The sequence below is a fragment of the Rhinopithecus roxellana genome, chromosome 17 (assembly GCF_007565055.1).
Source record: "Rhinopithecus roxellana isolate Shanxi Qingling chromosome 17, ASM756505v1, whole genome shotgun sequence".
Lineage (NCBI taxonomy): Eukaryota > Metazoa > Chordata > Mammalia > Primates > Cercopithecidae > Rhinopithecus > Rhinopithecus roxellana.
The window spans coordinates 68,512,284-68,537,038 of NC_044565.1; the positions used below are offsets into that span (position 1 = coordinate 68,512,284).

Genomic DNA, 24,755 nt, shown 5'->3' on the forward strand with positions numbered 1-24,755 from the left:
AGAGTCAGGTGCTGAGATTCAGGGATGAATATGATATGGATGGCACAAGATCCCAATCAGACGAGACAGATGGACTAGAACACAGGCAGGTGGAAGGCAGGGTGGTGGATTTACCAGCAGGACTGGCTGGGCAGCCCTGAATGGGGGGAGGGAGTAGGTGGTCAACCTCACCCGCTAGGGGTTTGACTCATGTTTTCCTTATTGTAGAACATGTTCCCCAATGAGAATCGAGAAATATACAGACATGACTACATCCTGAAGGACAGATGGAGTTTCCTTCCACCCAGTTTGTTTGCAGCCCTTCCTTTGTCTACAGCTTTCCCTTTCCCACCAGGCCTCAGTGTTTCTGCTTCTTGAGCCTCTGGGAAGCATGTGGCTCCCCTCCATTTCACTGGCATTTGCCAGGGGAAGTCTTTGGAGAATCCTGGTGGCAGCATCCTGTGAACCCAGTAGCGTCTGTGGTCTTCATCCACTGCCATTTACAGAACCCAAGTGTGAAGGGAGCACTGTTCTCCATCTGGCATCTGAAGGGAAGAAGCAAGATTTGGAGATGAAGGGGGAACTGTCAGGCTTCTTCATGACACCAGGACTGCTGCAGAGGGAGCTGGGGTGGCAGGGCCGCCACCCGAGTCACCAAGAGCCTGGCACCATGGAAGCTGTCGCCATACCCTCACCCCTTATGAAAAACCCAAAGGCCCTGGCCCTGCCCTAGGCACCAAGGCTGGTGTGAGGGTCGCTAGAGAAACCCGGGTGAAGCAGTCCCAGGGAGGGAGGGAGGCAGGATTACACAAGGGGGTGGGCCTTCAGCAGGCCTGCTCTCTGGGGCAAGCGCCACCCCTGCAGATGCCATCCCCAAATGAACGGCAACATTGGGGACAAATGTAAATCACACACCCAGACGTTCTATGATTTTCTTTTTGCCCCTTACCAACAAAACTCCTCTTATGGAGTAGTTTGAGGGTATGATGAGGTGAGAAGGTAGCCACCAGCTAGAGATGAAGGAGAAACATGAAAAAGTGCCCCTCTTTGCAACCCGGGTGCACACACGCAAGCACGCACGCGTGTACACACACATACACACACACAATTATGCACAGCGTCCTAGGCAACCACGCCCAGCGCGGCCCACTGCAAAGCCCCTTCCTGGAACCCCCATAGAGCTGGGGTGCAGGGGAGCCTTGAAGAGACATAGCTCCTGGGGACCCTTCGGCTACTCAGGTTTCTGGGCCTGAGCCACGGTGGGGCGGCTGCTTTGTGCGTGGCCTCCAAAGTCAGGACCTGGCCTGTCCTTTGTGGTAGGGTCGCGTTCCAAGCCAGGTCACCGCAAGACGGATCCCGCGAGGCCTCTACAGCGATTATCTGCCTCTGTCCCGCATCCGAGCCTCTGCACTTCCCGCAGGCAGCAAGGCAGAGAGCCCGGATGCGCTGGGGAGAGTGACAGGGGTCACCCAGCAGAGCTCGCGGAAATGTGAGGTGCCTTCTGTGCGCGCCCTGTGGGGCTGCTCCGGGAGAGGGCCGCCAGAAGGGCGCAGTGTCTCGGAACGCGAGGACAGCGGTGCCAGCTGGCGTTGCCAGGAGGGCCGCCGTGGCCGTTGCCGGGTGACCCGACGCTGTTTACCGTGGGGCGGAGCGGAGCACCAGGCTCGCTGCACTGGCGCACCCACCATGGCCTCCCGCAGCGCAGGCACCCTACTGACCGAGTTCAATGCCGCCTACGTGCCTCCTGGCCTCATGCCCGGGTAAGGCCGCGGGTACGCCTCCTCCCCTCCCCCTTCCGCTAGCGCCCTCCTCGGTGATCGAAACTCAGCCCCCTGTCCCAGGACTCTGGGGTTGAAGGAACCCCAAGGAGCCAATTTTCCACCCGACGGGGCGGGGGCCTTCCCGGGGGTTTGTGGTTTCAGAGTAGGAAGTGGGCGGGCACGGGCGGGGGTGTCCCCAGATTCCCCTTCGCATGAAGGCGCTCCCTGGCAAGTGGGGCACAGCCAGCAGGGGGTAAGGGACCTCCTGTGGACCCAGCCGGGGAAGAGGGAGGAGATGGAGCCACGTGGGGTTTAGCGCTTGGAGACGCCCCAGGTGGGCAGCCTGCAGGCTTACAGAGAATGCAAGAAAAAGCAGGCCCCTCTGCCCCGGGCACAGGGCCAGCTCCCAGCGTTCGGGCAAGGTCAGTACTTGTTGGTTGAAGGAGGGAAGGATATCGGGTGGGTGCCGGTTGGAAGAGCCTCGCGAGGCCGGAAGAGCCGTACTTAATGGGTCATGTATGCAGTACCCCCGCCCCCGCGACTTTGCGGTCGGTCCTTTCACGGATCTCTCTTTATCCTCCCGGAAGCTTTTCTTGGAAAGCTTCCTGGCCACTTGCCCTGAGTGCTGGCTTGCTGTTTAGCACTTTCAAATGCTAGGTTACACCTACCTTTCTTTTCTCTGGATATTTTCAGACTCCAAACATCTAACATGCAAGTCTGGCTGTTCCCTCCTGTTCTTTGGCTCTTTCTCCTGCAGTGTCTGATGTTTCTACTCCGGACCGCCTCTCCCAGGGTGTAAGGCTGTCTTTATCCCTCCTACCAGTCAGCATGGATGCTGAGAACAGGCACTGGATTCTGAGAGGCAACCTGTACAATATCAGCAAATCTATATAGAATGAATGAATGATCCTAAGATCCCTTGTCTGAAAAAAAGAGTGAACGAATGAACGAAATGAATGTCTTGAGGGTTTTACAGGCAGGGTCTCCAAATGGGTGAAAAAGCCCGCATGCGCTCCCCTGCAAACGGAACAGATGGCAAAATGAAGAAAAGTGTATTTGGAATGAAGTTGGGATTGTTTTGAAGCAGAATAAGCTAGACACTGAGGTGCTGTGACATTCAAATCACTTCTGGAGGCTGCATGAGAAAGTAGCAACCAGGGGCTGGTGCTGTAGTTTTAACCCAGCCCATTTGTGGATGCGACCTTTCTCTGGGCCCTGGAGAGAGCTTGCTGCCTGCGGGATGTGTAGAGGCTCAGATGTCTACCTGGGGTCCCATCAGACAAAGCTGATACACCAGATCATGGTAGTTTCCTGAAACCAAGCCAGGTGACTTAGGATTTGCCTGTTTTCCTGTATTTAAGGCATTCATGTGGGTCAGTGCTTGGGAACACACCAGGTGTTATGTTAGGAGGCTGGGAAGATAAAGACAAACGAGTGGGGGGCTGCCCCAGTGTGGTGTAAACACATAAGGTTTAGTTCAAATCCATTTTTGCCACCTTGGATGGTGGTGTTGACACCACATTCTGGGTGTTTATCATGAGATTTGATTTTATACATTGACTTTTTTTCTTAAGCCTCCCACAGTCTCCAGTTGGAAACTTTTCTATTATCTGTCTCCTGGACATTTCCCATCTGAGGGGCAAGGCCCGGTGCTCCTGCAAACCCTGCCCCGCAGTTCCCCCACTCTGTTTGGAAGGGGTGGGAGCTGCAGGTTTCAGAAGCAGTCCCCAGGGTGCTTTCCTATTCCTGCCACTTCTCGGCAGTTCCCTCGAGTGCCCAGTCCTGTGATTGATTTAGAAATGGTGATAAGAGGATCATGAATGAGGTTTCAAGCCTGGACTGGGCTAGTTTGAGCAGCTGAGCCCATATCTGCTGCTTTCTCATCTGGATCTTTCTGGAAGGGATGTGTTCCCCTTAAAGATTCCCATCAGTGAGGAATGACTTGAGTCGTTTTGTGTTTCCAAATGCTACCTCATTGGCAATTCTGTCAAGTTAATGAAAGAACCCAAGATTCCCGACCACACTTGGATAATTACTATTTTTGTGTGTCTGTTCAAACAATAATCACAGGATTTTAAAGCACAGCCATCTCTTCTTACACTCAAATCACCCCCCTCTTACCTGCTTTATTCGTAAAGGCTGGGTTATTGTGACGATTTTAAAATCATCAGAATATTCATGCTGGTGTGGACCTCAGAGATCATGTAGCCCCATCCCCTCCTGTTCCAGATGTGGTCACTGAGGTCTGGGGGGACTTGCCTGAGCCCCACGCTGGTGATGGAAGTGCTGGGCTGGAGCCAGGTCCCTAATGCCTGTAATAACACCGTGATCTCCTAAGTCTGAGCTCCAACTATGTGCCAGGCACTGTGCTGGGCCCTTTACAACATTCTCTTATTCTTCTCCTTCTCCTTCTTCTTCTTTTTTTCTTCTTCTTTTTTTTTTTAAATAGAGTCTTGCTCTGTTGCCCAGGCTTGAGTGCAGTGGCACAATCTTGGCTCGTGGCAACCTCTGCCTCCTGGGTTCTCCCTGCCTCAGCCTCCCGAGTAGCTGGGATTACAGGCATGCACCACTACGCCCAGCTAATTTTTGTATTTCCGTACAGACGGAGTTTTGCCATATTGGCCAGGCTGGTCTCAAACTCCTGACCTCAGATGATCCACCCGCCTTGGCCTCCCAAAGGACTGGGATTATAGGCATGAGCCACCACGCCTGGCCTTTCTTTCTTTTTTCTTTCTTTCTTTCTTTCTCTTTCTTTCTTTCTTTCTTTCTTTCTTTCTTTCTTTCTTTCTTTCTTTCTTTCTTTCTTTCTTTCTTTCTCTTTCTTTCTTCTTTTTTCTTTCTTTCTCTCTCTCTCTTTCTCTTTCTTTCTTCCCTCCCTCCCTCCCTCCCTCCCTCCCTTCCTTCCTTCCTTCCTTCCTTCCTTCCTTCCTTCCTTCCTTCCTTCCTTTTTTCTTTCCCTCTTTCTTTTTTTGAGACAGAGTCTCGCTCTGTCGCCCAGGCTGGAGTGCAGTGGCACAATCTCAGCTCACTTCTTCTTTTTTAAAATCATCACAATAACCCAGATAAGGAATAAGCAGCTTGCCCAAGTCATTCAGCAAGTTGCTGAGCCTCGTCTTTGTGACTTCAACACCCCCAACTCACCCCAATATCTCCCCAACTCTCATGTGGCATTTCACCTGCCTCCCTCATTTAGCAGGGAGGGAATGGGGTTGACAGTAAGAGATGGACTCTGGAGCCAGCCTGCCTGGTACAAATCCTGGCTCCATCACTTCCTTATCCTGGGCAGGTTATTTACCCCTCTGCCTCACCTACCTTGTCTGTTCAATGAGGATGATCATGGTGTGCAGCTTGAAGAGGTTTCAGTTAGTTAACATGCCTAAAGACTGGCACTTGGTCAGTGTTAGCTGTTATCATTCGTGAGATCTCTACTGTGTTCAAGACCTGGTTCCAGGAACCCCGGGAAACACGAGACAATAACAAAGCTGGTCTTCGGCCTCGCCGGCCAAGGCCCTCCGTTTGGTCCCTTGCCGTTCCTGGGGACACAGCTCCTAGGCACTTTGCCACAGGCAGTGCCTGCCTGCGCCTGGACTGGGTGCTATTCCGGCAGTGGGCAGGAGCTCTCGGGTCAGAGTCCCTGAGATTTGAAGGGGTTTGAAGGGATGAGATTGACCTCAGTGAGGATCCAAGCTTCCTGCTTGCAGGTCGTATCTGGGTGGCATCCACTCATCCTGTTTCCGGCCACACCTCACCCGGCTCTCAGTGCAGACCCCTGGCCTGCGCCATGCATTCATTCATGCCCAGACTGCCCCTGTGCCCCATGCCCACAGCTCCTGCCCAGTGGCTGTCACCAAGAGTGAGGGCAGGAGGATTTACCTCCCAGGTCCTCTGTCTGCCTGGGGTGGCTGTTGTGCCCGCACCTGTCACTGAGCTGGACCTTGGAGACCTCAGGGGCCTGTGATCCTAAAATCAGTGTGTTCCACTCAATTGTCAGGAGAGTGGTCTCACAAAGGTGGTTGTGTCCCCATCCCTAGAATCCCTGTACAGCAAACACACACAGTGGTGTGCTGGCAAATGTTTAACAACCAGTTCTCTGGAGCAAAACTGCTTTGATTTGTAACATTCATCCATATCTGCGGTATAAGTACTCTCACCAAAGCTGATTTCAAACTATCAACATAGTGTCCTTAATTGCAGAGTTGGGGAGGGATGAATGCACAGCTGTGCAGCATTATATAATATTTCCACCCCACAGATACGGTGGACATGACAACCTCAAACACAGATGATAGTAACGTGGTAAAATAATTAGGAAGTGAGGAGTTTTGACTATTTATCTTGTTTGGTTTTAGTGTGTTTTCCTTTCCTCTGAGACAGAGCCTTACTCTGTCACCCAGGCTTGAGTGCAGTGGCATGATCACAGCTCACTATAGCTTTAACCTCCTGGGCTCAAGTGATCCTCCCACCTCAGCCTCCTGAGCAGCTGGGACCACAGGTGTGCACCACCTTGCCTGGCTACTTTTTGTATTTTTTGTAGAGACAGGGCTGTCCAGGCTGGTCTCGAACTCTTGGGCTCAAGTCATTTGCCTGCTTCAGCCTCCCAAAGTGCTGGGATTATAGGAGCCACCATGCCTGGCCTAATATAACACATTTAATTCTAATTTAATGTAATTTGATATTTAATACTGGCTTGTTTATTAACAGACAACAAATTCCTGAAAATTTAGAAGTTGATTCCCTTGAAGCCAGTAGGCACTGCCTGCAGCCCACTACTGCCTGTAGCCCACTACTGCCTGCAGCCCACTACTGCCTGCCCCTGTGATACGGTTTGGCTGTGTCCCCACCCAAATCTCATCTTGAATTGTAGTTTCCATAATCCCCACGTCACAGGAGGGACCAGGTGGAGATAATTGAATCATGGGAGGAGTTCCCCCATCCTGTTCTCATGAGAGTTATTTTCTCACAAGATCGGATGGTTTTATACGGGGCTCCCCATTTGTTGGGCACCCATTTTGCTCTCCTGCTGCCATGTGAACAAGGACATGTTTGCTTCCCTTTCTGCCGTGACTGTAAGTTTCCTGAGGCTTCCCCAGCCCTGCGGAACTATTAGTCAATCAAACCTCTTTTCTTTATAAATTACCCAGTTTGGGGCAGTTCTTTATAGCAGTGTGGGAACAGAGTAATATACCCTGCCAGCTTCCTGGGGCCTGGGGCCTTACCCTTCAGGGAGAGAGGTCAGGCCAGGCTTGGGAAGGGAGGGTTCCCAAAGCATTTGCATTTCCAAAACCCCTTCCACTTACACCCAGGCCCTGGCACCGGAGGTGCAGCCCTCCAAACAGGCCAGTGCATCTTGGGGTATGAAACAAAGGCCAGGGAGAGGTAGGGGACCCCTTTTGCCCATTCGTTAGTATTAGAATCTCCTGGGGAGCTTTAACTATGACCTGTGCTCAGGCCCCATCTGGAGATTCTGATGTCATTGGTTGGGCTGGGCTAGGGCTGCAAGAGTTTTTAATCCTCCCAGGCAATTCTAAGATGTAACCAGGGACAAGAACGCTTGTCTGAGAATTTCTATGGCCCCTTGCAATGCAGACCACTGTTGACAAACTGGTAGGTGTGGTCCTGTTTTCAAGCATTTGAAAGAAGGGGCCTCCTTGTGTGGAGCCTGTGCCATTCTCCTTGGCACACCCCCGCCCCCAGGCTGAGAGGTCTGACTGAAGGCACAGCAGGTGCTACTTTCTTTGTTCAGTTCTCATCTCCAGCTGAGAGAATAGATCATTGTCCCAGATTCAAGCCCAAAATACAGAAGCAGAAAGTAAATTCTACAGCCCCTCAATTATTCTCCCTCTGGGCCCTGTCCCCACAGGGAGCTTCCCTGTCTATCCCCCCAGGAGGCAGCCTGGTCTCAGAGGGCCTCACACACTTAGGGGGCCTCTGGCCACTCACCTGCCTTTCTCTGCTGCAATATCTTCTCTTCTGGAGGATTCATAAGCCACATCATTCCCCACCCCCTTCCCAAGACCTCTGCCCCAAGGCCAGCCCCTATCTCTTTCCTGGAATTCAACTTTGAGCTGTTCAAGGACATTTCATAGGTAACTGGTGCCTCTCAACCTGGAGGAAATGGGGAACCTCCTAAGAACAGGTGATCAGGGACTCCTGGAGACTTGGGCTTTGCAACAGGGATCCCCCTTCTCTCCAGAAGAAAGACCAACCATTTAAAATGTGCCACCATTTGTCAATTCCATTCAACAGATATTTACAGAGCATCCACTGGGTGCAGGGAATGCCAAGCATGCCAGTATGAGTACAACAGAACCCTCCCTCCCCAGAGAGCCTATAATTCATACAGAAAGAATATTCTAGTGGCTCAGATTATTGTGATATGAAAGTATGTGAACTGAAGTCAGGTGCGGTGGCTCATGCCTATAATCCCAGCACTTTGGGAGGCCAAGGCAGGGTGGATTACCTGAGGTCAGGAGTTCAAGACCAGCTTAGCCAACGTGGCAAAATCCCATCTCTACTAAAAATGCAAAAATTAGCTGAGCATGGTGGTGGGCACCTGTAATCCAGGCTACTTGGGAGTCTGAGGCAGGAGAATTGCTTGAACCTGGGAGATGGAGGTTGCAGTGAGGATCGTGCCACTGCATCCAGCCTGGGTGACAGAGTGAGACTCAGTCTCAAAAAAAAAGAAAGAAAAATATTATGAACTGAGACATAGGAGAGGTGCAAAGGGCAAAGACAGCTCCATGGAGTGGACAGGCAGGGTCTATGGGCTGGGTCATGGAGGCTCCATGGGAAAGAGGGCATTCACGATGGACCTCGAAGGATGGGTAAGATCACAATGTGGGAAGCGAGGAGAGCAGAGCCTTCTGGATGAAGGATGTGGCTTGAGAAAAAAGATGGTGTGGAGGTGCCAGAAGGGTGTTCTTTCAAAGCAGCAAATGGCCTCTTCGGCTGGAGTGGGAAAGCTGTGATCTGACAGTGGATGATGCGACTGGAAAGACTTCTTACAGAGGCCCAGGCACGCAGGGACTGACACCTGGCCCTGCTTGTGCTTGGTGTCACAGGCAATGGGGAGCCCTTGAAGGATTTTGCCCTTAGGAAGGATCTGATCAGAACTGTCCTCAGTAGGTGGTGTTGTGGAGGAGAGGATGCATTGTGGAATGGGGACATGCCAAATAGTCGCTGGTTAATCAGTTAATAAGGCTGATCATGGGATCCCCGATGGCTCGTGGTAATTAGTTTTAATGTTGGCTGTGGGGCCAAGCAGTGCTATTAAGAGGCAGGGAAGGGACTGCTCCTTTTCACACAGTAACCCACAGTGGGCCTTAGAATCCACATGTGACCATTGCCCAGGGGCCCGGCTTGGCACAGTCTCCTGGCTTACGTGGTATACAGATGGATGGAGGGACAGGGCGGTGGATGGGGGCAGATGAAGGGGTTGAAGGGGAGGTGTGGTGGCACCAGCCAACACAGCAGATGCTGCCATTGGGACCACTCGATGCCCTGTTATAAAACTTGCCATTCCTCTCTGTTCCTCCCTACCTTGGCCTGCCACAGATAAACACAAACAGGATGGCAGAAGGCTCCACTGTGGAGCTCAAAGGAACACAAATGCAGGTGCATACAAGGGACACAGACCTAGCTTGCCAAGATGTGCCCACTGAGTGCTAAAGAATGTGAACCTGCACATGTATGCAAGTGTGTGTGCGCACACACACACCTGTCTGAGCAGCAAGCCCTGAACAGAATCCAGGCAGAACTCAGGAGGATTGCGGAGGAGAGGGCTTCTATTCTATTGGGATGCAAATATCTTGGCATTCAGAGAAGGTGGAGAAGCAGGGAGCAGAGGAGGAGTATGGCAGAGAGCTTGGGGGCGAAGAGAAGAATCACGAGAACACATCATTTTTCTATGGCTCCTTTCTTCAGAGGAGCCCAACGCCCCTGTGGGCGGGATGCTTCATGCCAACATGTGCTCTGCTGATCAGAGCCACGCTCCTCTTAAATCAGGACTCCAGGGCATGGTGCCCCCAGAGTTTCTGGAATTCTGCCTCCTCCAGTGAACATTTGTTGAGCACTTGTCACGTGCCAGGTGCCGAGGATAAAGGAGAACATGGATTAGCAGAAGGGACAAGTTTATTCGGGTCTGAGTGTGGACCTAAGGATGACAGTCCTCCCAGCGAGGCAAGTGCTAGGTACAGGGTATGCAGTCAGGAGAGGCAGCAGAGGGCACTGGATCCTTTGGAGTGGGTGGCAGATCCCCAGGTGGGCAAGAGGGAAAATGCATCCCAGGGAGAGGAACTCCGTGCAAAGGCCCAGAGGCCTGAAGAGTACGTGAGGCCCCGGAGACTGGAAGTAAGGCTGCTGGGGCCCAGGGCACCTACAGGGAAGTGATGGAGGAGAGGAAGGATGGCTCTGGTGTTGTGTGGACAGCATGCTGGAGGGGGTGATGCTTGGTCTAGGAGACCAGGGAGGAGACTGGAGATTGTCCAGGCAAGCAATGAGGGAGGCTTGTAGCAGTGGGACGGAAGAGGGCCGCAGGCCAGTGGCTAAGGAGAGGCCTAAGCAGGACTTAGAGAGAGGTCAGATGTGGAGGGTGACGGAGAAGAGAGGACACAGGGCCATCGAGCCCCAGTTTCTGGCTTAGGTGGAGGTTGGAGGGGGCAGGGGTATACTGGAGGAAGAGCAGTTTCAGTGGCGCTGGGTCTGTGGCGTGGTGGCCCGGCCTTGTGTGGGCAGCCAGACATGTGGATCCATTGCCAGAATGGTAGGGGCTGGAGACCCAGATCTGACTGTCATTGACATACGGGACACATTGGAAGTCTAACGTAGACAAGATCTCCCAGAAGGAATGGGTCCCTGCAAAGAGAAGAGAACCCTGGGGCAACACCATCGCCTGGGAAAGGAGCCAGACTCAGGGGCTCCCCCTGCTCCGGGGCTCTCCTCAAAGCCTCACCCCAGTGGAAACTCATCATGGAGCTCCTCCAGTACCCACCCTGGGAATGGCCTTCCCTCCTTGTGGTTGATAGCACTAGAGCCTTGACCGCGGTCCCACTTGGGTTGGAGCTGGTTGAACCCAGGCCAGCTCAGCATGGCCCCTGACACGTGCACCCCATGAGTCAGTAAACACCGAGTAAGGACTGGGCTCGGGAAAGGACTGGGCTAGGGGAAGGACTGGGCTTGTGGAAGGACTGGGCTCGGGGAAGGCAGGCTGGGCACCATGGGTCTTTGTGTTCCCAGCACTTAGTGTGTTGCCAGCACACAGCAGGTTCCTGATAATTTAATGTTGTGTGCCATCTGATTCTGTTTTTAAAAAATGATGTGTGTACAAAGAAGAAAGCAACAAATCACCCCAAATCCAAACACCCTGAATTATCTAGGATTAACATTTGGTGAATTTTATTCAGAGTTTCTCTTTATGTATATATTCAGATGAGATTGGGCACGTTCAGTGTGGTATGGCTGTAGACCTTATGCATATATTCAGATAAAGGACTAGATGGAGGAGTGAATGGATTGATGGATGGATGGATGGATATAAAAACAGACAAAAGCAACTTTATAAAAATATAATCATACCATATTTGCTATTTTAAAATGAAATGCACGAAATTGAATCTTAATATAACTTAACTGAAGAGAAAGAAACTGCAGCAAAATGGAAGAATAGGTGGATTTGAGATAAGCGTTAATTCATCACAAGGGATATTAGTACAAAAAGATCCCTCTACAGGAAACAGAGAGAGGAGAAAAACCACCAAAGGGCTACAGCCATTATGTTGTACTTTTTCCTAACGACGTGTTTCAATTTTAGATGCCATGGGTTGACTCCGATTTAAAGAGATTCTTAGTAAGTGCACCCCCATCTCCCCTCCACCCACCCCCTAATTTTGGTTGCTTAAATTAGTTTTACTTTGACAGGTTTTATAACATTTACATTCTGTTCTGTAACCAGCATTCACCTAGTTGCTATTCCTGGTTCTGCACTTAAATAGATTTGAAGCTCACCACCACTCATTCTAACAGAGGTTCTACATTACCGAGTTGGGTTTTTTCTTTTTCTTTTGAATCATCTCTTGGTTGGCAGGATTTTGTCACTGAACACGACTTTCAAGAAGAGCTTGTGAGTGCTTTGGTCGCTGAACCCTTTCGTGCTAGGAAAGGGTGGCTTTGTACCCCCGTGACCGCCTGGCTGGTGTGGTATTATTGGCTTGCGTTCTTTTCCCTGTGGAATGCTGTGGCTATCCTCCTTTGCCTTTCATTCTATCGCTTCTTCTTTTTGCTGGGGTTGGCAGCACCTGGTGACCAGCATCTCTTCCATTCCCTAAGTTCCGAACCACTTGAGAAAGAAGATGAAAGAGGAACGTGGCTGTTAGAGAATGGGGTGAACACAGCCTTAGAATGAGACAGGCGGGACTGCGCTGAGGCCAGCCTCCTCCCCACGGGCAGTGCCTGTCCATCTAAAACCTAAGGCTCAGAGGGGCGGAGCGGGCTTCCTTGCTTCCGAGGAGGAGGAGGAGGGAGGGGAGGGGCGGGTCACAGGCTGCCCAGTGTTTCCCAGTGACTCACCACCGAGGCGTTCCTCCACCTCCAGTGCCCAAGAGCATGTGGGGCTGGGAGATGGTTCCGGTGTGGGAGGAACCTCCCCTCCACGTGGGAGGAGGCCTCAGGATAGAGGAGACTGCATCTCCCCATTGCTTGTCTTTGACATCTTAATTTATTGAATCTATATCTTGATTCAGCTTCACCTACAGCACAAAGTACTCTCAGGAACTTGCTTGCACATCTCAGGTTAGGTTTTTTCCCAAAGAAGTTTCTTCATCAGTGCCAATGTTGCAGCGGGACAGTGTGAGCCAAGGACATTGGATTTGGCAACAGCAGGATCTAACATGACCTTAATTTAGATGTAGAGGTTCACGTTTCAGTGATGGGTCTGAAGGCAGACTGAGGGAGGTCAAGGAAAGGGTGAGAGTTGAGAAATTAGGCAGAAGGTGCAGCGTATTCCTTAGCGAGCTCCAGAAGGAGGGAATCTGCAATCCCATCTTCCTCTTCACCATCTTTAACGTCTCCTCTCTTGGCTGCTTCGCCTCTGCCTATAAACGGGCACCAGCCCTCACTGCAGAAATCTACAATCTAGGAACCACAGCTCAAGCCCGCTTACAGGCAGAGGGGAAGAGGCCGAGAGGGAGGGGGACATTAAAGATGATGGAAGAAGGGCGGAGGCTGAGAGAGATGGGGAGAGACAGATGGGACAGTGAGGCCTTGGGTGAAGCCAGAGCCTGAGCTCCAGACCCAGGAGTGGCGCCCAGGCTGAGAGGAGGACTGTGTCTCCTGGAGTGGCCAAGGTGACCACCCAGCCTCACTGGAGAGACGCAAGGCACCCACCAATTCCTCCGTCTTCCCAGTTCCAGAGGAGACCTGGCCTCCGTGGGGAACTCAGGGGGCTGAGGAGGAAGGGCACTGAGGTGGGTGGAGAAGAGTCAGGACAGCCAGGGTCACGATGTCAAGGGCAGCGCCTCTGTGGCATCCAGGGATGTGAGTAGTGAGGCTGGAGGGGGCCTGTGCAGCTGGGGTGGAGCCTCTCCCCTCTGCAGCCTCATCGCAGCTCTGGCCCAGCCAATGCCCGACGCTGTGAGACCCCAGGAAGGCAGAGCTGTTGAGGGCAGTGGGACCAGGAGCCAGGGAAGGACTCACTTTGTGTGACCTTCCCTACAGTGGGCAGGCCTGTCAGCAGTCACTCAGCTTCACTTCCTTGCCTTTTTCCTGAAGACAAAAAGAAGGAAACCATGCATTGCTATCTAATTCCAGGCAGCGTCCATTCTGTTGGTGAGACCGAGGCCCAAGGCACAGGGAAAGACCCCAGAAAAGGCGAGAGTGGGGGAACGGAGTTACATCTAGACGGCTGCAATGATTCTGCAGGACTGGGGTGTAGGGGAGCTGATGAGGTTGGAGAGATGGGCCAGGGTCAGATCACAGATGGCCTCGAATGCCATGCCAAGGATCTGACTCTGAACTAAAGTTCAGTCTGGTGGAGAAGGGATTGCAGGGGCAGGGGTCTGGTGCAGTTAGAACAGTGAGGTTGTTACGACCACAGGCCAGGTACAAGGGCACATGGCTGGGCTCAGTAGGCTCAGATGGAGCTACAGGACTTGGTGACTGACTAGATGTGGGTGAGGTGGATGTGTCAGTTTCTGACTTAGACAGCTAGGAGTTACTTTTCACAGAGATGGGACCAGACTGTCAGGGAAGCTGGGGGTGGGAGATCAAGCCTGGGAGACATCCAAGGGAGATGTCTGGTGTGCAATTGTACATAGCAGCCTAAGGCTTGGAGAGAACTCCCAGGTTGGAGCTGTGGACTGGGGTCATCTGCACACAGGAGGTGGCTATGGCCATGGCATGGCTGCCATCACCCAAGACAGACCCCGGAGGTTCACCAGTGCTTAAGAGGCGGGAAGAGGAGAAGGCTCATGAAGGTGTGGTCAGAGATATCGGTGAAAGCAACAGAAAGGAGCAAAGGTGTCATCCAAACCAAGAGCAGTGTTTCAGGAAGGGAGAGGTGGGCGACGCCCTGTGCTACCGGAAGGCCCAGCAAGACACAGCGTGTCCACCGACCTGCAGCAGCAAGAGCACAGGCGGCCTTGGGAAGAGCGATTTCAAGGGCCTCATGGAGCAGAAGTCAGACCCCGGAGAGTGAGGCGTGCAAGGGGGCACAGGGCCGTGCTGCTCGGCAAGCTTCCGCATTGGCCGCGAGTCTGGCGCCCGTACTCTCTGGGTGTTGTTGACTCTCCCTTGCTTTGTCAAAACAAGTCTTTAGCTCTTGGAGCGAGTCTCATTTAACCAAGGATCTCTAGAGTGTCTGTGTCACCAAGGCCTCCGCTCGCCCATCTCCTGTCCCTCTCATGGAACCTCCTTGGTGGCAGAGGTGGAAGACTCCTTGTAGGCTCTCAGAGCTCCAGAACCTTGGTCAGGTCTCCAGGCTGCCTGAGTAGCGCGTTGGGAGGCTGCTGTGCCGGGAGCAAGGCTGCAGCATGCTGAACCTAGACCTTGCTACACCACATCTCCCACCCGTCGCCTTTCGCTGACTGGGCCCCCACTCATTTCTCATACTCCCCCTACTCTTTCATGAGACAACCGCAGAATGGGGGAGCCAGAGGAGGCCTTTGCATCTTCAGGCCATCACCTGAGTAAATGCGGGCCCCTGGAGGGACAGTGATTTGCCTACAGCATTGACCAGGGTGTATCTGGTGTTCTGGCCGCTGTGTAAGCTCCTGGTCTGGAGAGAGGAGCATCTAGGAAAGACCTCTGTGGGGAGGGAGAGGCCCCGAGTCCCTTGGACTTGGCCTTCCCCAAAGACCTGAGCAGGTCAGTGCACCCTGGGAAGCCTCTCAGGGCCAAAGATGGCCACCGGGCTCCCCCGACTCTACCCTTCTTCTTCTTTTTTTTTAAAATTATTGTGTTGTTTTTTTGTAGAGACAGAGTCTCACTGTGTTGCCCAGGCTGGTCTCAGAACTCCTGGGCTCAAGTGTTCTTCCTGCCTCAGCTTCCCAACATGCTGGGATTACAGACATGAGCCACTGCACCCTCCACTTTTAAGGGCCTCTCTTGGAACAGACCTGGGGCCCTTCATTGATCTGTGGCTCCACTACCTCCTCTGTGATCGGCAGGTACCAAGGCCACGTCCCCACTGTGGCCTTCTCCTTTGGCGCTCCCTACGGCACCACCACCCTCAAGTACTTCCAGGACCACCGAAACACAGCCATGGAGAAGAGCCACACTCCCTTCAGCCAAGGCGGCCACTTCCCCACCATCTTCTCCACCAACCCCAACCTCCTGCTGATGGAGCGCGCGAGCTCCCGGGACCGCTGGCTGCACAAGCCCAGCTACACTCGCTTCAACCTGGACAGCCACCGATCCACAGAGCTCATGAACTTCTACCAGGTAAGCTGTGCGGGGCTGCCCTGTGGCCTCCCCTCCTACCCACCTGCCCCCACCACGGGAAGGAAGTGATGGCCAGGGACTGAGGGAGACCTCGTACCTGCCACAGTATCTTGATTTCCTTTCTCAGAGCCCCTGAGCCAGCAGGGAGCATGGTGGGTTTGGCTAAAGGGAGTGGGAAGGCTTAGGACTTTGCCCCCCGATCTCTCCCCACCTCCTGGGGCTTCTGGATCTCCAATTCCTGCTCACCCCCACTGCCAGTGGAGCTAGGGGTCTCTAGGGATGCTCCTGCCCTTACCTCCCCCTGGAGTCTCCTGGATCTGTGGAATGCCATATATTTTCTAGGTGAGTAGAAGGTCTAAGATCCACCCACCAGATGAATAACACGAGCAAAGGCCCCGCTAGAGCCCCCTGCCCCAGGTCCAGCCCCACGGTGTTTTATCCACCCATATCCGGGAGCCTGTTCACCCCCTCCATGCCCTGCAGCCCCCCTGGGGGCATGCTCTGAGTCACCCTCAGCCCCAGGCTGGGCGAGACTGCCCTGCAGGGAGTAAGCCCGAGGACGGGGACCTACCCATACCCCTGTTGTTCTTGTCCTGCTGTTTGGGCTGGTAAAGCCTCCCTGGATGTGGTTCAGACACATTCCCAGAGACCACAGGTGCACCAGCCTGAGCTGGCCCTTATGCCCTTGGCAGGGATACGGGTTCATTCTCTCCTGTGTTCCCAAAACCTTACTCTCTCCATCACCTTCTCTCGCAAGCTTCCCCCTCTAGCCTGATTGCAAGGACAAGGTATGTCCTGGCCCCAGGGCAGAGAACTTGTATGAGTGAAGCAACTTCCTTGGGAGAGGAGGAGGTCGATGCCACCAGCCTCTGAGGCATATGCGACCATGTCAGGGGGTCTGCCAAAGCCTTTCCCTCCATCTTGGCACTCAACAGAACATGCCCCATACAGGGGGTAAGGAGAGAAGGGAGCAAACACAGGCCAGGCGGACATGGTGCCTGTGTGCACAGCAGGTGTGCGTACGCCTGCGGGGCTGAGTTTTCGTACTTTGTCCGAGCTGGTCCCTTGTTTCATTTACACTCTGTAGCAAAGCTGGTCTGGTGGGTGTCGTTATTCCCATTAGGCAGATGAGAAGTTGAGGCTCATTGAGGACAACCAGCTGGTTGGCAATTGAGTTGCGACCCCAGCAACTCCGGCACTCCTCCAGGGGCATTAGGGGAGGTGGCCCCCAACTCTGCCCCGGTGCAGCGAGGCATGGAATGCAGGTGCCTGGGGTCAGTCCTGCGGACTAACAACCTGTCATCTCTTCCTTGATTGAACCATAGACAGTCCAGCAGCATCGGAAGCACTATCAAGACAAGACGGGCGGGGTGCCTCGAGTCTCCTACTTTGTGCTGCCCTGGAGGGAGCCGGAACACTACCCCCTCCCCACTGTCCTGTGAGTTGTGAGTCCCTGCCCTCCCTTCATCCACGCAGTCAACAAACACACCCATGGGGCACCTGCTCTCGGCCAGGCATGCACAGCGCACAGCCTGAGAAATGAGTTGAGGATCTTACCCTAAAACGTGCGGTGCAGAGAGTGATGGTTACGGAGCAAGGGGGTCAGGGCATTGGCAGCCTCAGGGTGGGGATGCTGGTAGCCTGAATGGGCGAATCAAGAAGAGTGCTTTCCTGGCCAGATGCACTGGGAATTTGGGAGAAACTCCGTAAGTTCAGTGGGCCTGAATCTGCGGACTGATGCCCTGCCTTCAAAGGCAGCCTGGCAGCTACACTAGTCCTAACGCGGGCGCCCATGCAGAGAGCAGTAAGGAGCTGCTGCCCTCTGGTGGATACAGAGGGCACTACACCGAGCAGGAATCTCCCCCAGCCCCATCCACATTTGGAAAACGTTCTCCTAAGAGAACATGGACTTCTGTCCATCTCACAAAATAGGAAAGTTCCTTGCCTCCTGCCCCTCACTGCTTTTATCTAGGAGAGCTCCTTTCTCCAGGGAAGGCCTACTCTGCCCTGAAAGATGACCTGGGTACTGTGGTTTCTGTGCTCTCTCCTTCCTGAAGCGCAGGCAGGGGTATCACTCACAGGAGGTGTCCTGGGGTGGGATAGGGTGGTGGGTGGTGCCTGGCCTGCGAGGCCAGTGGATAGAGCTTGGGATTTAGCTCCATACCGACCACTCCCTGCTTCCCTCAGAGTCCTAAGATTCACCATCATCCTTACTGATAAAGCAGCATCTGTTTTCATAAGTTTAATGGTTTTTATAGAAATGGGCTTCACTGCATCCAAAAGTTCCTTTCTGCAAGATAGGATCATTTTACAAAAAAAGGGAACCCAAGGTTCATTTATCACCTAGGGAACTTGTGCTGCATGGCCTGGATGGTTGGAGGCAGAGCTTGGAAAGGAAGCAGCATCTCCAGGACTCAGGGGGTTCTCTCCAATCTTGGGATGGCTCTGAGCCAGTCCATCCCTGGAGTAGAGTGGGACTCTCCTGTGGACAGCTATCCTCTTGAGACAGCTCTGGCCAGGATCTGCCCCCACCCCCATCACTGTTGGGAGAGCGGGACACCTCAACTCTGTTCCTTCTTCAAGTTGCCTGGCCACTTGCACTGCCAGGCCAACCAGGTGGTTGGGAGAAGAGGGTCAGTGACGGGCCTGGGGCAAGCCCCTCCCTCCTGGAATCCCCTCCATCAGCACCATCATCATTTCTTAGAACATTTGTTGTGTGATTACTCCTTGTCCAGAGCTTTACATGCATTACTGCATTCATTCCTCAAGTCAACGCTAAGAGGGGGATACCACCACTGAGCCATTCTTAAATATGCACATTTCTAGCAGGAGTTAGGACCAGAGTCCATCCCAGGTCTGTCTGACATCTGTGCCCTCACTCTTCACTACCATGCCACTATGTAAATACAGGTTATTCCCACCCCAAGTCCAGAGGGACTTATCAGGTGTTAAGCTGACGAGCAGCCAGCAGGCCAGCATCAGCTGGAGAGTTGGCACATGGGGCTGTGGGTGGGCATGCATCACCCTCCTTCCCTGGCACACTGCATAACACCAGTCCCATCCTCACCCCTAGGCCTCCTCTGTGCCCGAAGAAGAAGTGGCACCTTTTGAGACTAGCCCCTGAGAGCCTGAAGACCTACCAGACCTTCCCGTCAGGGAAGAGGGTCTCCCCACGAGAGCGGAAAAGGAGAGACTGCTACTTTGAGTTCAGAGCATGAGACCAGGTGCCTGATGCCTGAGATCCCGGGTCGAGACCAGCCTGGCTTCCTTGGAATAAAGTCTTTAGCCATGACATCCTACCCACCTCTCCTCTGGATCCCAGGGACACTCGGCCACAGCAGGAAATGCCCCCTGAAAGTCACACAGCATTATGCCCTAAGGGCCTGTGGAAAGCTCTGCCCCAGGGACTGAAGCCAAGGAAAAGTGGTGTCCGGCTACCTGACAGGTCCAGCTACCTTCTCCCCAAGATGGGGCAAGTTGAACTGAGGAATGTAGGGTTCCCTAGCCTTAGTGGCAGGCCACTCAGGTACAGAGACCTCCCACCTGATTCTACTGGTATAAACAAGGAAGTCCAGTTACCCCGGTCTAAGAATGAAGGGGAAGTGGCCCCAGAATAATTGTACTGGGTATGATTGGAAAGGAATTTTCATTGGAGCCCTGACTTGGCATCGTTTGGTCCACACGATCACTTGTGAGGGAAGAAGTGTTATTATCCCCACTTTACTGATAAAGACATTGAGGCTCAGAGAGGGTGAGGGTGAGAAAGTTGCCTAAGCTTACACAGTTGGGAAGTAACACAGCCAGAATTTGAACTCAGGTCTTTCTGACTCCCAAGTCCATGACACAGCCTGCTTGTGGTCCATGTGGAGACTGAGGGGCAGGGAAGACATAAACCTTGGGATTCTGAAGGAGCCTGTGGAGGGTGGAGCCTGGGAGAAGAAGCTGTGTGCAGCAGGCACCTTCTGCATTCTGCCTAGGCTGGCTTGGACAGGTGGATGTGGCCTCTACCCCTGAAGCTGCTTCTAGAAGAGGATGGGAGGGAATGACCTAGGACCAGCCACTCTTCCAGGAATTCCTATGTTTCGGGGCCCCAGGCCAGAAGTGGATGCTGGGCATGGATGCTGAGGCCACATGCCTGGGGTGGTCTTTGAGGGTCTGGAGGATCTGCTCCCACCAGGCTGCTGCTTCCTACCTCCCAGGAGGCTCCTGCCTGCTGGGGCAGGGGCAGGACGGGGGTGAGAGCCCCTCAGTGACAGGATCTGGGATGGGGACCTCAGACCAAGGTGGGGACCTTCTCCAACATTCCAGCACGTCTTGGATTTGATCAAGGGCACTCCATTAAACGACAAGGCCCTTATTGTCCTTGAACGGGTGAGTCAGGACCTAATGGCAAGGGGAACACAGCCAGGTTCAAGTACACCTGGGGCTGGAGCAGCCCCTCCTCTGTAGCCAGCGATTAGATTAGACACCTCCCCCAGGATAATGTAAATAAGAAAAACCCAGTGGGGGGCTTCTGTGTCTCCAAGTCCCTGAGGAGCTGGACCCCAAAGGCTCTCTGTGGTGACCAAATTCATTCCAGGGCTTGGCTGAATAGCAAAGCAAATAAACTCTGAATGCTGGCCCCACAATCAGGGCCAAGATGCCTTCTCCCTCAGAAGGGGAGTGGGGAGCCAGGCGCTGGCGGGAATGGCTGCTATGTGCACGTCTCTGTGAGGTGCTGGGGGTCGGGGGTTTTGATGAAGGGAGGGAAGGACCTCTATCTTGCTAGGGACCTTCATCCCATTTGGCTTGGTCCCCTGCTGTGACACGAGTTGAGATTTGAACTATTCCCTCAAAAAGATTGCCACCTCAGCCTGCTTGACGTCGCTGGCACACGGAAGCCCTGGAATGGGCAGTTCTTAATAAAAAGTACCATGTATGATCCTGCATTTAAAAAGTGATGATCTGGTGGACTCAGGAACAGGTTTTTCTTTTCTTTTATCTAATAAACAATATTCTAGAGGGGAGGGTGGGCCCAGGACAAAGTCATACTTCAAACCAGCTCCCTCCACTGCTGGAGGGGGTTCGGTTCCAGTGGTCTCCCTCGAGGCTGCCACATCAGGTATTTGCAGCTACATCAGCATCCCCAGAAGTGAATCCGAAAGGAGCTGAAAGAAAGAGTCCCGTGAGCCACGTGAGCCCGCAGGTCCAAGGGGCCCTCTGACTCCTGGGTTCACAGTAGTCCTGGATGCTCTCTCCCTGGTCTGCATCTCATGTCCCTTTCTCTGGGCAACAGCCACTTTGCAGCCATCCCAAAGCAACCCCAAACCTTCTTTAAGCTTCTTTCAGCATCACCACAAGGCAAAGGCAGGGCACCAGAAGGAACCTTGTGGTGCTCGCATCAGTGGAAAGAAATGGAAGAGATTGAAAGGGAAACTCCGAGCAGTCAGGGTGCCAGCTTCATTACGTGCTGGGCTGTGACAGAACAAGAGGAGTTACCTTTGGCTGGGGTGGTCCCAAGTGTGCATCCTTTTAGAGAGGGGCCACCCAGGCCACAGGCCCTAGCAGGCCTGTTGGAATGAGGAGCCCGCTCCTCATCCAGGCAGTCAGAAGAGGGGAGGACCCCTGACCATGGCCACTCGGATCCTGTCTCTGGGGATTTGGAGTCAGAGCTGAGAGGTGTTACTTAGGAGTCACTGAAGGTCTCTCAAGACTGAGTAGGTATAAACTTGACCACTGCAGGGAGGCCGTGCATGGTCTTGTGTCTGACAAAGCGGAGACAGCTGGTGCACAGCACCGAGTGAGCATGGAAGGCTGATGGGAGGCAGAGACGTTGGCACAGAGGGACCCGGCAGCCCCGGGCTTCTGCCCTGGTGCTGGCTGAGGTCTAGCTCTTAGTTCTGTTTCCCTTCATCTGCAAAAGCACCTTGAGTGGGCACACTTGAAATCAGCGTGCCTCTGAGACCAGGGGCAGAGTCGGACCCAGGAGCGGGAGACGCCAGCTCCACCAGGCTCGTCCTCCATGGCGCGCGCTGCCTCCAGGGGGCATGCATCTCCTGAAAGCGGCAGTACCCCAAAAAGACTTCAGCATGGGCCAGGGAGATCTGGAGATGGCCAATCTTCTCAAGGATGTTTGGGCCTCAGAAGACCCTTTGGGCCCCTCTTGCTCTAAGAAATAGAATTGGATGCTTCTCTCATTGTTTCTTTTCTTCCATGAGCTCCACCACCAGCATCTTCCTATCCCCCCTGAAACCACCAACTCCCAGTTGGCTGCTGGAGGCAGTGGGGTCATCAGGAGTCCAGTGGGCCTCAGGAGAAGCACAGAGGTGTGTCGGCTGGCACAGGGAATGCTCTGAGGTTGGAGCTGTGATGTCATTCTCAAAGCCTGGGATCCAATCCTCTCCTCTGCCTTTTAATACCCCAGGGTTACCTAATTTCTCAGAAGCTCCAGTTTTGCTGATTCTGAAAGAATCTGCAAAGTATTCTGGAAACTCAGCCTCCTTGGGAAGACTGAGAAGTCCCATGGAGTGAGGAGCGATCGGGGGGCCCTTCCTGCCCCCCCCCCACCCAACTCTTCTGGGCAGTCCCGCCCCCTCCAGAATGCCTTACTTCATGAAATCCGGAGACCTGGCCATTGCATGTTCAAACTCTGAGAAGGACAGCATGTTGTCATTGTCCAGATCTGACTCACTCAGGACCTGGCCAGGGAGAACAGAAGGTGGCTGAGTGGAACCCGGTGTCAGGCAATGAGGTGGGGCACGGGGTGGAGGGGGAAAGTCACATACCAGGGGCTCTGCCACATGCTTAACACTTGTCTCCCAGGTCCCCTGATCCCAGTGACCCCACAGAGATTAGGTTACATGCACCAAAGCTTTGGACCCTACTGGCTGCCACTCACTCCTGGGGCCTCCAGCACCAGCCTGGCAGTGAGAGAACAAGAGTATCCCCTACCTGCCCCACCAACCAGTAGACACAGGGGCTCTGCACTACAGGGGGCCCAGGCAGGCAGGGAGGTGGTGGTGACTCCCTCAACAGTGCTCATGGTTTTATCTTCCTTCTAGTCCCCATCGAGACTGGAAATGCTGGACACTTGTCATATTCTGAAAGCTGAGATCCATGCCCTGACTTGAGTTTGTGGGGCCATCTTCGTGTTTGTCACTCCGGGACACCTGGGCACTGTATTGTGCTGGGACAGTGTGGGGAGGGGATGTTGAGATGGGTCCCTCTGAGGCTAAGCTGCTGTTGGCCCACTACTGGCAGTCCCTCTCATGTAGGGAGGTCCCTCGAGTGGGTGGGTCGGGCTCAGTGTTCTGAGGACCCCGGACAGGTCTTGGAGGAAGGACAGAAAGTCGAGGGGCAGTTGCCTCCCTCTGTGTGCCCATTCCTCACGGCACCCTGAGCTGCCTGTCCCCTTGGCAGCCCTCAGGGAATGTGTGCACCAAAGGCCAATGTGTCATCGGACTCAGACTGGCCCTGGATCTCCTCCCAAGAGGGTGGCCTGACATCCGGGGGCTTTGGGTGACAACGTGGCCCCTATCCCCAGCCCCAGCCACCAGCTCCCAGCCCCCAGCACACACGTGGTTCATGAGGTCCATCAGCAGGTCCTCAGATATGTCATCACTGTTCAGCAGTCGCAGGATGATCCTCTGCAGGTCCTCCTCGTCAATGAAGCCATTCTCATTAAAATCTGCAAAGAAGAGGCCAGACCTGCATTAGAGGGAGACGGAGGTTGAATAGGAAGGGGACTTGAGGAGTCCTGGGGGACACAGCACCAGCCAGGACCCCACAGATGCCCATTAGCCTCTGGGAGGCCCCCCAGAGCCCAGCTCTCCCAGGTGGGACACACATGGGTGCTCAATAACCTGTCAGAAATACCAGTGGTAGTAAGTATTGATCGTGTGTGTACTACATGCTCAGACCTCTCCTGGGAGCTTGAAGGCATTGAATCGTCACAATCAAACTTTTATTAGTCTTTTACCAAAAAGAAACTGAGGCACAGAGGGTTATATGGTTGCCAGGCAATGTGGAGCGGAAGGCGGCCTGGATCTGGAGTCGGAAGGCCTGGGTGCCAGTCCCTGCTACTGTCCAGATGCAGTAGCTGTGTGATCTGGGCATGTGCCCTCACCTCTGCAGTGAAGGGGGGACAGTGGTCCTTGTAGCTTCTCCACAGAGGAGCTAGCCATACTGACCCTGGCTGTGCCCTAAAGTGTTAACGGGACAAGAGGCAATATTCCCTCCAACCCCATGCAGCCTCCTTCCTGAAATGGAGTCCAGAAATGGGCAAGAACAGGCACCATTTCTTCATCCCAGGCAAGCCACAGCTATCAGAAAAAGGGTAACGGGACAGGGAGCCTGCAGACCATGGCGGGCTCCATACATTTCAAATCCCCTTTAAAATAGCCCAGGAAGCTGCCATGGCCCTGGTGTGCCCAGAGGGTTCTGGCCGCGGGGAGCCCTGGGGACTCTGGGGTGGGTGACAGTGGGGGTGGCACTGGGACTTCCCAGACTTCTGGGGGCCACACTGACTCCTGTGTGTGCCGGCTGCTGCTTCCTCAACTACAGCCACAGCCCAGGGCCCCTGCCTTCCAGGACGGCGCTCAGAAGTGCCCACTGACCGTCCCACCAGTCGGGGAGTGCTGCCCTGAGCTTGGCCAGGCCTTGGGTCCTCCTTTTAGGGCCATAAAATATGGTCATTACATAAACCTCCTGAGCACTGAACAGCCAGGGTCCACCTGACCCTATTTCCCACAGAGCCACCTTGAGGGGTGTCCTTTATCCCTCAGGGCTGCCTAAATCGGTCTTCTCAACAGGCCTTGGAAGAGCATGATCTGGAGGGACGGCGGGTGGAGGAGGTGCCGGGCCACCAGCGGGCAGAGACCGAGGCACCCTGGGGAGCGAGGGACAGCGGCAGAGATGGAGTCACCCTGGGAAGCCAGGCAGGGACAGCGGCAGAGCAGTCACTCTGGGTTGCTTGGCAGGAGTGACTGGCACGGTGTGATGGGAGCAGAGGCCGTGGGGAGGGCCTGAGCGGAGAAGTATCAGGGGTTAAGTCTGGAAGGTGGGCGAGTTGTGAAGGCAGGTGAGGCGATGTCCGGCATTCTCAAC

General features: G+C 53.9%; 2 protein-coding genes across 3 annotated transcripts in view; one reads left to right on the plus strand and one right to left on the minus strand.

Moving 5' to 3' along the window:
- Positions 1–1,645: 1,645 nt before the first annotated feature.
- On the plus strand, positions 1,646–18,963 carry FAM166C (family with sequence similarity 166 member C). 2 transcript variants are annotated; one of them, XM_010371273.2, is made up of 4 exons: positions 1,646–1,739; positions 15,398–15,671; positions 16,997–17,109; positions 18,745–18,963. In XM_010371273.2, the coding sequence occupies exons 1-4, from the start codon at positions 1,666–1,668 to the stop codon at positions 18,887–18,889; spliced, it is 606 nt and encodes a 201-aa protein (XP_010369575.2). In that variant the 5' UTR covers positions 1,646–1,665; the 3' UTR covers positions 18,890–18,963. The 2 variants fall into 2 exon arrangements, with proteins under 2 accessions (XP_010369575.2, XP_030777462.1); XM_030921602.1 differs by lacking the exon at positions 1,646–1,739 and adding an exon at positions 2,042–2,161.
- Positions 18,964–20,626: 1,663 nt separating this feature from the next.
- CIB4 (calcium and integrin binding family member 4) overlaps positions 20,627–24,755 on the minus strand; it is a 60,115-nt gene continuing 55,986 nt past the window's right edge. Inside the window, exons 5-7 of the mRNA XM_010371272.2 lie at positions 23,228–23,337; positions 22,260–22,348; positions 20,627–20,818 (exon numbers count right to left, since the gene is read on the minus strand). Of these exons, the coding sequence (XP_010369574.1) occupies positions 20,788–20,818; positions 22,260–22,348; positions 23,228–23,337 (230 nt within the window). The 3' untranslated portion in view covers positions 20,627–20,787. The remainder of the gene's footprint in view (positions 20,819–22,259; positions 22,349–23,227; positions 23,338–24,755) is intronic.

What these genes read in the sequence shown, in the direction of transcription:
- FAM166C (XM_010371273.2), top strand. Translation starts at nt 1,666, where the DNA reads ATGGCCTCCCGCAGCGCAGGCACCCTACTGACCGAGTTCAATGCCGCC. An exon ending in CCTCCTGGCCTCATGCCCGG is followed by an intron (nt 1,740 to 15,397) that starts GTAAGGCCGCGG and finishes TGTGATCGGCAG; the next exon opens with GTACCAAGGCCACGTCCCCA. An exon ending in TACCCCCTCCCCACTGTCCT is followed by an intron (nt 17,110 to 18,744) that starts GTGAGTTGTGAG and finishes CCTCACCCCTAG; the next exon opens with GCCTCCTCTGTGCCCGAAGA.